Source organism: Neovison vison, chromosome 6 (assembly GCF_020171115.1).
Source record: "Neovison vison isolate M4711 chromosome 6, ASM_NN_V1, whole genome shotgun sequence".
In the NCBI taxonomy this organism is placed as follows: domain Eukaryota; kingdom Metazoa; phylum Chordata; class Mammalia; order Carnivora; family Mustelidae; genus Neogale; species Neogale vison.
This window is the reverse complement of record NC_058096.1, coordinates 171941903-171954163: the sequence shown is the minus strand read 5'-3', so window position 1 is coordinate 171954163 and position 12261 is coordinate 171941903. Positions and strand designations below refer to the sequence as shown.

General features: G+C 43.9%; 1 protein-coding gene across 1 annotated transcript in view; it reads left to right on the top strand.

Moving 5' to 3' along the window:
• Nucleotides 1-271: 271 nt before the first annotated feature.
• The window catches only part of SLC6A11 (solute carrier family 6 member 11), a 127996-nt gene continuing 116006 nt past the window's right edge, over nt 272-12261 (top strand). The window contains exons 1-4 of the mRNA XM_044252997.1: nt 272-530; nt 3525-3659; nt 3776-3916; nt 7209-7299. Of these exons, the coding sequence (XP_044108932.1) occupies nt 272-530; nt 3525-3659; nt 3776-3916; nt 7209-7299 (626 nt within the window). The remainder of the gene's footprint in view (nt 531-3524; nt 3660-3775; nt 3917-7208; nt 7300-12261) is intronic.

Below are 12261 nucleotides of genomic sequence, written 5' to 3'. Positions count from 1 at the left end.
AAGGAAGGGCGCGCAAGGTGCTCGGCGCGCGCAAGGTGCTCGGCGCGCGCAAGGTGCTCGCGGGTTCCCGGGCCTTGCCGGGCTGAGGCGGCGTGGGCGCCCTGAGGGCCGGGCCCGCGGCGCGGCGTTCCAGTCCCCGCGCTGGCCGGGCCCGGCCCCTCAGCTCCACCCCCTGCTTCCCCCTCCCGCCCGCTCGCGCCTCCTGAAAAGCCAGCCCGCCCGGGGCGGCGGCGCAGAGCCGGGCCCGGCGCACGAGGCAGCCAGCGCGGCCATGACGGCGGAGAAGGCGCTGCCTCTGGGCAATGGGAAGGCTGCCGAGGAGGCGCGGGAGTCTGAGGCGCTGGGAAGCGGCGGCGGCGGCAGCGGGGGCGCGGCGTCCGCGCGGGATCCGCGCGACAAGCGCGACAAGGCGGTCCACGAGCGTGGCCACTGGAACAACAAGGTGGAGTTCGTGCTGAGCGTGGCTGGGGAGATCATAGGGCTGGGCAACGTGTGGCGCTTCCCTTACCTGTGCTACAAGAACGGAGGAGGTGAGGCGGCACGCGCGACGTGAGAGAGAACGGGGAGGGGAACTCAGTCCGGTGGGGGCGGGGAGCAAGGGGGCGAGCGCGCGACCCCGCCCGCGCCTGCGTGTAGCGGGACCCTCGGGGGAATGCCCTCTGTGGGCCACCTGGCGCGGGAGCATTTCCCAGGGCTAGACTCGCCTCTCCCAGGGCGCATGTGCACGCGCCTCTTCGCACCTGAATGTGCCGCCTGCTGGCACGCGGGGACTTGACAGCCAGGTGTGTTCTGTGGCAACTTGAGGTGGAGGCCTAGGCTAGGAGCCCTTGCTTTTTGTACCCGTATCACTGATAAGGGCAGGAGACAAACCTTTTGATCCTCCGCTTTCCTCACTGGAAACCAGCATGAAGGAAAGGGACTCTCATCGTGATCTGAGTAGGCTCAGGTTTTGAGCGCTTACTGAAATGCCAGACTCTGTAACAAGCTTTACCTACATCATCTCCTTGCATCCTTCAAGTCATCTTTGCGGGCATTGGCGTACCCATTTTGCAGATGAGGATACAAAGGTTCAAAGAAATAACCCTGTGAGAGGTAAAGATGGAATTCTGCCACCAAGGCCTTGTTTTAAACTGGAATTGGACTGACAACAGGGAAAACTTTAAGTTGGGGCATTAATGTTTGATCACCTGCCCAGTCTTTCATTTGCCCTTAAGGCCTTCACTAGGTCCCCTTCCTGGCCCATCTGGTGGAAACATTGGCCCCAAGCACTTCCTTTCACTAGTCTCAGAGCCACCTAAGACAAATAGCAACAATACTGATTTAATGTGTAGGAGATACTTAGAGGTATTGGAGCAGGGAACAGGGAAAGGAAGGAGATGAGAGAGTCTTTCCTAGTGACGTTCCAAGTCAGTTTGGTGGTGATGCTGCAGTGAATCCTCAAATCTTTCTGCTCAAGGACTTTAGGAGTCTCCACCTATCATATTTGTAGGACAGAAGACAGGTGCATGGCAAGGGACCTTGTGATACCTTCTTGGGTGGCAGTTTCTCTAAGGAAAAGCCTGTGTCTATGCATTCCTCTCTCTCCCTGCTGTTCTCCTGCTCCTTCAGCAGATCCCCAGATCCCACTGAAGGTGGCTCAAAAGTTGGCTGGCAGGGACCACACTGTTAGGTTGCATGGAGCTGGACTTCCTGTGCGAGCAGCTGCAGGGACAGCGAGAAGGGTACTGCTTGGCCCGGTCCCTTTCTTTGGAGACATTCACTCTGAAGGCACAGGCTGCTCCAAGCCTGTTCTGCACTGGTAATGAAGTGGCCGCCGGTGTTGGTGGCTTGGCACAAGAGAGAGAGGGAGTGGCCTTGGAGACCCGGAATGTGCCCTATGGCCTCAGCTGTGAGTTCTGCCTCTGCAGATTCAGCCTTTAGTAGCTGCCGTGTCTTCTTAGAAACCTGTGGAAACCCTTTAGGGTAGTCCCAGACAAAAACTGTTTTAACACCTTTTTTTAAATACAGGAAATTATTATGCCAAAACCAAATGCATGCCTAAAAGGAGAAAACAGAGTGAGTTGGGTTAATTACAAATTCTGCACAGATTAAAAAAAAAAAAAAAAGGTGTAGTGAGCAAAGTTTAAAAATTAGTTTTTGTTTTTGTTTTTCTCTGTAATTTGCCAAGAGTCTCCATTAGGTACACAGATAACCTGATTTAATTGAGCTAGTTATCTTAAGGATTGCTAGTTTTGTGAATACATAGGCTAAAAGTTTTTCAGAAAGTGCCACCTGTTAGGTTCTAGAGGGTTCACAAGTATACTACAATGTATTAGGGAACCTACTGCAGCTTGTTGTAAACACTTAGATTTATGTTCAGCAAACAGATCCTCTTGTCCCTTCTCACACACTTTTTGCTTCTGGAAGGCAGCTATGCTCACCACTATACCACCAACGCCCGCTCACTTTTTGCTTCTGATAGAGTTGGGGTATCTGATTACCAACTGCTTGCCTTTAAAAAAAAAATACACAGTTCTATTCATAGATCCTAACAATAGTTTAATGAATTTCTTTCCCATTGTGAAACTTTAAAAAAAGTATCTTGCCCAAAAAAGCTAAAACCCTTTCAAAATCTGGTAGATGCTGTCCTACTATCAGGATTGATCGAAACTGTTGTTATTAATTCTAAGGTTAAAGAGACTTCATTTAGCAAAAAGCAATTTCAGTTAAAGCCTTCGTTTGTGAGATCAGATGGTGGGCAATAGCATGTGTTTTCAAGCTTTGTTATTAGAAGGGTGAGAGAGAATGACGGATTTGAAAAAAATCCCTTTCTGGTTAAAATAGCTCATGTTCACCTCAGTTATTTAATTTGTTTCACAGAAAGGCCCAGGCAATGGGTATTATGTGTATCAAGATAGGAGCCCTAAAGCTTATGGTGGTCTTTTCTCAGACTGATTCAAAGTCAACCTTTCTGAATAGATAGATTCTTACAGCAAACCTCTTATAACTCAGCTCCTTTATCAGACCCTCATGTGCTGGGGCCTGAGGCTGCTTATTGCACATCTCCTGGAGAATGCATCTCCTAATGAAAACATTCTTTTTGTAGATTACTTCCAAAGTAAATAAGAAGAAGGGGTCACCTTTCCCTAGCCTGTTGAGGTTACTTTAGAATACAAAAGGACAATGTAATGTTCAGAAAGGGAATGGATTTAACCTATGCTGGAGGGTGAAATATATAAACACAGAATCAAGGAAAGAGAACACTTTTACATTATCATCTTAGATGTACATTTCTGTGAGAAGAGTGGTATAGATATTGATTTTTAAAGCCCCATTTTACAGATGAAGTTAAGGCTGGGAGATGGGAGGTAGATGTACAAACAGCACAGACCCAGGGACATGTTTTCTGACTCAAGGTGTGGACTTGACTTTAAGCTCAGAGAACATGTCTCACACATAGGAGGTGCTTACTAAAGATTTCTTGTGTCAAACTTGAAATAGTCGAGGCAATTTTAACCGCATTCCCTTACTTTGCATCCTTGTAGGGGCGTTCCTGATTCCCTACGTGGTGTTTTTTATTTGCTGTGGAATTCCTGTTTTTTTCTTGGAAACAGCTCTGGGACAGTTCACTAGTGAAGGTGGCATTACATGTTGGAGGAAAATTTGCCCTTTATTTGAAGGTAAGCATTGAGTTAGAAAATTAAGTGGTGCCTGAGTGATGTCAGGCTGTGAAAAGTAGCTGAGACTGTTGTAACAAGGTGGAGAGAGATGCAAATCATTCCCTTTGTTCTTTCAGGCATTGGCTACGCAACACAGGTGATTGAGGCCCATCTAAACGTGTACTACATTATCATCCTGGCATGGGCCATTTTCTACCTGAGCAACTGCTTCACTACAGAGCTTCCCTGGGCCACCTGTGGGCACGAATGGAACACAGGTATGGCCCCCAGGGAGGGTCTGTCTGCTGGTGCTGGGGGGCTTGGCATTGGGGGTATGCCCATATCTTGGAGATCAATCAGCCTTTGGCCTTTTGACATGAGTCCAGACTCCACTGAAATTGGAGGTCAGTTCTTAACTGGGTCTGGTTTCATTCTGTGGGTTGCAGCCCTGAGCCTGAGCTGAGCCCTGGCCCAGGAATTGGCACAGGTAGTGGAATGGTGATGTTCTTTCCTCACTTTGCCAAATATAGAGACTGAGCCCTGTGCAGGCAGGTATGAGGGGGTCAAGCTCCATTTCCAGCCCTGCATTTCTGGATATCAGATTTTCCTCTCTAAAATGAAGGGGTTAGATTAGATTAAGGGTTGGAAACCAGGGGCCTACCCACCATTAGGTTTTTGATCAGTGATCAGTGAATTTCAAAAATGTATCTCGTTGACAAAATTTAAAAACCAGAAGACCTCACATGAAAATCCAGATTTCCAATTTCTCTTGAAAAATTAAAAAAACAACCTGGCAACAGCAGACCCACATTGCCAAATTCTTGCTTGGCAGCAATTCTGGGGCTAATAAGCAGTTGTCTTTGGATAACATCTCTGTCCTCAATTTGGCCACAGTCTCCACTTAGTCCACATTACATATTTACTTTACCTGTCTAACTCAGGTAGATATTTGAATTTACCACTCTCCTACTCCCTCGAGTGGATAACTTTTTAGATTACTTTGGATTCTAACGTGCTGTTGGCTTTTCAATTTGTCCATCCTATTAAGATTGAGTCTTATAATCCAGGGAAGGCAAATAACACGTTCAATCCCTATCTGATGGCCAGGTTCAGAGCAGATATCACCAATCCATTGTAGACCTCTTCCCTTTTTGAATCTAGTCTTGGCCTCAGAACCCTTCTCCGCTCTGCTCCAGGGAGCCACTGCCTTTTGACTGGAGTCGGCACACATGCTTTAAGCTATTCATCATCTGTGTTATAACCTGTGGTTAGGTTGTCTCTGGAAGTGGTCTGTCATCCTGAGATACAGTAAGACTGGGTAGGATATTGGTTACCAGCAGAAGGAACAGTATCAATTAGGCCTAGGAAGTGCTGTGAAGTAGCTTCTAGTCCTGCATGACTTTATCCAGCTCCCACCCATTGCATTTTGTAGAGGTCTCTCATTGTCTCTCTTTAGGGTCGTGGTTCTTAACCTTTCTTTGGCCAGGGATTTCATTGGGATGTTTCTCAAATTAAAATTCAAGTGTATACTCTAGGAGGCCTATGAGTCCTCCATGATAATTTAATTCTGTGTGTTTATTTTGAGGACACTCTAAAAATATGCACCCATGGATTCTGTGCACAACCATCTTATAACCAAGGTCAGGCAGGAGGTTGCAGTGCCTGGCTGTGCGTGTTTGCAACTTAAGATTTGTTTTTGATAAATAGGATGGTGGCCAGTGGAGAAGAGCAGAGAGATTTAATTTATAAATGGTGCTTCAGTACTAAGTGAAGTCCAGTTAAGAATGTAGCAAACTCTAAGAATAAGGATGTTGCGCAAGAGTGACCAGAAAAAAAATGGTAGTAGCATTGAATCTCAAGTAGCCAGTGGAAGAACAGGCAAGCAGAGCTCCATAGACCCTGCCTCCTCCCTGTTAATTCCATTTTTCTGTTGGGAAGTCCATTTAACTTCACAAAATGGCATTATACTACACATCGATTTTATGCTCTCAATCTGAATTGTCTTTTGTAGTTGATACTTAATGTATAAACTTAATTCTGCTTTTATAGTTGTATGATTACCATAATACTATAATCACTCATTTATTTGTACATAACTAAATGTCATTTTAATAAAAACACCTTGTCCATGTCGAATGTCTGAGAAATTTTTTTTACTCTAGGGGGGAAAAAAACCCTTGTTTTAGAGACTGATCAAAACTAAGGACTCCTCTCCCTGGATAAAGGCACAAGGGCATCTATAATCTCGGGTTTTCAGACTCTTTTCAGGACTTTGTGGACCCCACACCCATCCCCCTCTTCAGAAGATGATTAGCACTTGCCAAGGGAGCAGGAAGGAGGCCAGTGATCAGAGGACATTTCCCCAGCAGACAGTGAACCTGTCTGCCCCTGGTTTGTAGCCCGCTTTCACTAAGAATGTGTGAACACTGTTGATGTGGTGAACATCAGGTATAGGAGGGCTTCCTGCTCCAGAATTCACAGATGTAGCTGGAGAATTTGCTCACGTATGAGGAGAGAGTAGTACCTGACTGGGCAGAGCACTGGCTCTATGCAGACTCTGTTGCTGGGTGCAGGGCCCCTGCAGTGAATAGCACAGCTGCCCTCAGGGAGTTCCCAGTCTGGCTGAGGTGGCTCTGTAACCAGGGGTGCTGTAAAGAACTATGGGTCCCCTGGTGGGGAACAGAGCTGGGTGATGACCATAACAAAGCAGCTGACTCCCTGGTCTGTCCACAGTTGGCTGGTGACTTTGTAGAGGAGGGAGAGGGTATAGGTGCAGGTCCGTTGACTATTTCTGGACCTTAAGGTTCTCCTCTTCAAAATAAAGGGAGTTAGAGAAGGTGGTTCCTTGGAGGGCCTTTAAATCCTAATTTTCTTAGCATTTGAGGGGAGGGAGTTTGAGTAAGTCTTCCTGGAGGAGGAGGTTGATCTGGGCCATTAAGTTTCAACAGTTGGATGTTTTTACCTGAAATTCGAATCCCCCTTGGTCATTAAGTTTCATGAAATAAAGAGACATTCAACAAAACTTTCCTTGGACCAACGGATCAATTGAGGGAATGGTGAAGAAAGCAGAAATCCTTTACACATACAGGCTCATGACATTTCATCCAGTTATCATGTCTTTTTGAGGCAGCTACAATGTTGGTGTTCTACATGAAGGAGAACTCAGTCTCAAATGTATTATTATCCTAGTGACCCCATGACTGACACAACTCCTTTAGTCCCGCCATTCCTGCTGGGGCCACTAGGCAGGACAGAGATGCCATGGGCAGGCCTTCAGTAGAGAAATAGAAAAGAGGGAGCAAGGCAGGAAGGAAGAGTTGGATAGGACGTATGGAGTGGGACTGAGAGAAGGTGCCCTGCCCCCCTCCCAATTTTGCTCCTGTTCTAATCTGACCAGACCTCTCTCTTAAACTGACAAGTTATTGATCTCCAACCCCAGTGTTCTCTGAGGCATGTTTGCTTGGAGCGGCTAGGTAAAACCAGCTGGTTGCATCATCAAATCTGAATGTTTCCCAAGGTCCAGCCCTTGCAGAGGTTAATCTTCTATTTCTTGTCTTGTTTCCACTGTAGAGAATTGTGTGGAGTTCCAGAAACTGAACATGAGCAACCACAGTCATGTGTCCCTGCAGAATGCCACATCTCCCGTCATGGAGTTTTGGGAGTAAGTGGAAAATGATTTGTGTCCCTTGGCCTGTGAGGCCTCTGTCCTGGTTCTGCTCAGTTAACGTTGCCCCACTCTGGGAAAAGCCTGACCTCTTCTTTCTTTGGCTTTGCACTTGCTAGCTTCTGTGGGCATTTGATGGCTTTGGAGATTTTAGAGGTTTCCCAAAGAAGCAGCTGAGAGAAATGATTTTTTTGTTCTTTGATGACCTGTCAGCATGCCTGGTTGCTTATTAGGGTAAGAAGCACTCGTAAAATGATAGTTAAAAAAGAGGCATTTTTAACAAAAGAGGAGACAGCGTGTTTGTAATAACCTAAGTCAAAACTATAGTCTGGAAAGCAGAAGTCTGGGTGGGGGACAAGGGGGATTCATTTTCTTTCAGTAGCTGAGGTGTCATTCTCAAGGGAAGCAGATCAGCATTGATGGATAGAGGGAGAGGCTGGTTTCAAATGTGCTTAAAGCAAGAGCTTAGTTTCACAGCACTATCTGCAAGTACTTCTGAAGCTTGTGATCACCCATCTCTGAAAGTGTTCAGCTAGTGGAGGACCTCTAATCATTATTGGGGAGGTGTTTGAATCTACCCACATTATAAGCAGTAATTGTGTGGATGGTCATTTTTCTTCATCAGCATTCCAGAAGGGTTTATGACCTAGTGGTTATAGGGCTGCCAAAAATGGTTATAGAAGCTGTTCACTGCACAACCCTAGAGGGCATCATTTATATAGTGAAATGTGTGCTCCAGAATTGTGCATTACCAACATGCATAACAGGACACAGTGGCTCTGACTTAGCATCTTCTGAGTAGAGGTAGGAGGATCCCTTGTTCCAAGTACTGAAGAGACGCTTCCTCTCTGAGTCAGAGGTTGGGCTAAATGCTTTTTGAGGCTTTCAATCTGAAAAAAATATGGCTTTATTCAACAACATCCCTTACCTTAATCCCTAATGATTATTATAAGTAGTGTAGAGGGCCAGTGGTTTTATGAGTGATATTAATTCTCTCCCCAGATACCATTTATCTCCTTCCCTCTTTAGAGGTCACGATGCTGAATTTAGACTGAGCATTCTCATGTTTACACATGATGTGTGTGTGTGTGTGTGTGTATCACACACATATGTATATACACATGATATATTAATATATAATTATACATTTTAATAAGTAACCATGTAAGTTTGTATAAAATTATATGTTACATATAAACTGTATGCTAATAATATGTTATATATTCATCTCCCAAATAGTGCCTAGACCTTTCTTGCATTTTTAAAAATTTCGTATTGATGGTATCCATTATTTATATTCTCTCACAACTTTGTTTCTTTGCTCAGTATTGGTTTTAAGATGTTCCCATGCTGATACATATAGGTTTGGTTCATTAATTTTTTTCTGCCGTGTAGTATTTCAATGTATAAAAAGACTACATTGTGTTTAGCCAGCTCCTCTTGATGGGGATTTAGACTTTCTCCTGTTTCCCACTGTTACTAAGCACACAATAAATGTCTTTTCCATGCTTCCCTGTCTGTGTGAATGGAGGTTTCTAGGCGGTATACCTAGTAGTGGAATTGCTAGTAGTAGGGTGCATGCATCATGGGTTTTATCAGATAATGTCAAATTGCTTTCTGAAAGGATCATTCTGGTTTACTTTCTAAACAATAGTGTATGAAAATTCTTCTGTTCTATATTCTAGAAAGCACTTGGTCTGGTTGATTTTTTTTTTTTTAATTTTGAATCTTAGTATTTTAAATTTGCATTCCTCTAATTACTTTCGTGTTTTTTCCTCTGTTTGGGTTTCTCATCTGTGACCTTCTTGCTCATATCTTTTTCTCCTTGGATTGTCTTTTCTCATGGGTAGGAATTCTTGATACATTCTAGATATTAGTATCTTGATACATTCTGAATATAAGTATGCTGCAAATAGCTTTTCTTACTGTGTGGCTTTTCTTATTTGTTTATGGCATACAGGAGTTTCAACTTTATTAAAGTCAAATTTGCCAGTCTCTTCTTTTTGGTTTGCATAATTGGTATCTTTTTTTTTTTTTTTTTTTTAAAGATTATTTATTTATTTATTTGACAGAGAGAGATTACAAGTGGGCAGAGAGGCAGGCAGAGAGAGAGAGAGGAGGAAGCAGGCTCCCTGCTGAGCAGAGAGCCCGATGCGGGACTCGATCCCAGGACCCTGAGATCATGACCTGAGCCGAAGGCAGCGGCTTAAACCACTGAGCCACCCAGGCGCCCCATAATTGGTATCTTATTTAAAATGTATTTCCCTACCCCAAAGTTGTAAAAATCTTCTGTATTTTCTTCCAAGAGTTTTAAATGTTTTATGTTTTCATATTGAGGGATGTAACCTACTTTGAATTTTATTTTTGCATATGATGTGATGTAGGAGTTCAGGGTTTTGTTTTTTTTTAAAATATAAATTATCAGTTTCTTCAGTAGTATTTCTTTTCCCTATTGATTTGTAATGCTGTCTTGCATATATAGTTCTTCTAAAAGTACAGGTCTGTTTTGGGCTTTCTGTTCTATTCTGTTACATTTTCTCTTTGGCTAATTGTATGTTAATACCTCACCTGTACTTTAATCGTAAGTCTGGAGATAGTAAGACAAGTCTCTCAGTTTGTTCTTTTCCAAAATTGCCCTCCAAATTAATCTTAGATTCAGTTTTCAGGTTAAACAATAATAAAGAAAAAAAAAAACTCCATGGGGATTTTAGTTGGAAGTATATTGAATTTATAAGTTAATTTGAAGAAAATTGACATCTTTGTGATTGAGCCTCTCTATCCATGAACATGGTATAGCTCTCCATTTATTTAGGTTTTTCAAAATGCCCAATACAGTAGTATTATTTAAATGTTTGCAGACTAGCAGCACGAGAATCACTGGGTTAGACATGCAGATTCTCTAGTCCTCCCCAGACCTACTGAGTCATTGTCCCAAATATAGCATAATAAGATGTGTGCTAGAGAGGAGGCTACTGTGGTGGGTAGGCCTGTGTGGCCTTTCCCAGCCCTCCAGGGCCATGATTTCCCAGAGTAATGTCACAGAGACTTATTTTTGACCTGCACATTTGAGGATCTGTAAAACAGGGTCTCTGTGCTTCCTCAGAGAACCCATCCTGAAACCCCACACTAGACAAGATCTCTGTGTAACTTACCATTGTTTTGCACCATTTATTTCCTTTGTAATATAGATAGAAAACCTTAATTAAATCATTTTTTGTGCAATGGATTTGTTTATTGTCTGTATTCCCCAAAAGGTAGTCCTAAAGCAACACCTTATTTGGCTTTACTTACTACTGCTGATCTATGGAAGACCCCCCTCCCCCCAGTGAATATTTACAGAATGGATAGATGAATGGGAGCAAGGCAGGCAGGCAGTATTTTTTGCATGAGGAGTCAGAGTGGGCTCTGGCAAGAACTCATCCTGTCACTAAGCTGCTCACCCAACAACACTGATTACTTCCAGGATCTCTTTGTAATATCCCTATCACCTACTTACATGGGCACCAAGTGGTGGGAGGAGACAGCTAATCTACATACTCATGTGTAACTGGACCTTTTGGCTTTCCACTTGGCCATTCCAGATGAAAGTCTATCTGGACTTTTTTATGGGAGAATAAACCAGTGGTTCCAGTTTTTTCCTAGACTGCGTCTGTACTATATGTGCAGTGTTGAATTTTATGTTCTAAAAGTACTTAAAAACTGGTGTGACACTCCACTTTTCATAAGATGCTTTTGTCAGCTCTAATTCATCTTTTCTCACAGATGAGCTTAGAACAGAGACTCTGTGAGATATTCATAACATCCTATGGAAAGCTGTTGGGGCCACATAAATTTGAGAAGGGCCAAAAGCTGTGCTCCTCAGCAAGAACATCTGTTATCTTTGATTAACTCAAATTCCTCAACATATTTTCCTGTGGAATCATTTGGAATCTTTCCCTTCCTTCTCGTACTGCACCCCCACTCCCGGAGTGCTAGCAGTCCACAAAACACAGTTTGACACATACTTTGCTGGGAAAGAATTCTTCCTTAAATTCAGCTGACAGTTGACTTCTGGGGCTTTGGATAGAGCATGCCTAATTCCTTGCCAGTGTGACAGCTCTTCAAGTATTGGATCAAGTTTCCTCAGAAGCATTTCTTCTTTGGTTCTTTTTGCTGTTTCCCTGTGTGGCCGGCACACAGATGCCTCCCCTTGGTTCAGGTCTCACATGTGCTCCTATTGTCCTTCCTCACTGACTCTAACAACAGGGACCTCATTCAGGACCACACTGCTTGATAAAAATAGATCCTCAGCTGCCTGCCTGTTCACTCATTCCACAAATGTCTGAGTTCCTGCACAGACATGAGCATGTCTGTGAGCATGTTCTCCTATGAGCATGCACATAGGAAGGACTATTGCACATTTGGGGGAGGCAGAAGCATGGGATACAGTTCTAGTCCTCTAGAAGCAGAGGGGAGACAAGCCCCTAAACTATCATAAAATCAGTAACAAGATATTAGTTACTTCCCTGCCCATGACTGCCCATGGTTTACCTTGACCTTGGACACCTGGCCCAACCTGATCCTCCCCACCCCATCTTAAAGGTTCATTTCCTTTTTCAGTATATAAATTGTTGGTTTAGGCAGTGAGAACAGTTCTGGCCCTGGGTCAGTCTTGGGTTCTTGCTCAGGCAGGAGGTCTAGGGGGCAGGAGCCATTTGTCTTTCTGATGTCAGATTTCAAAATTAGGCCATCCTGGTTTTCTTAATAACTTATTATACATCTGGCATCTGAGCATTTATCTAAATATGTTTGTAGTTCTAAATGTTAAGCCCATGTCCTCTGGTGGGATCAAGTACTGTCAAGCATGTAACTAGCATCATGATATCTGGTGGGCTTTGGTCTTTCTTCACTTAAGGCCTTGAATCCCATTGGTCTGCAGGTTTTCAGCAAGTCCATGTTTGCTGTGTATGCAGTTGAAAT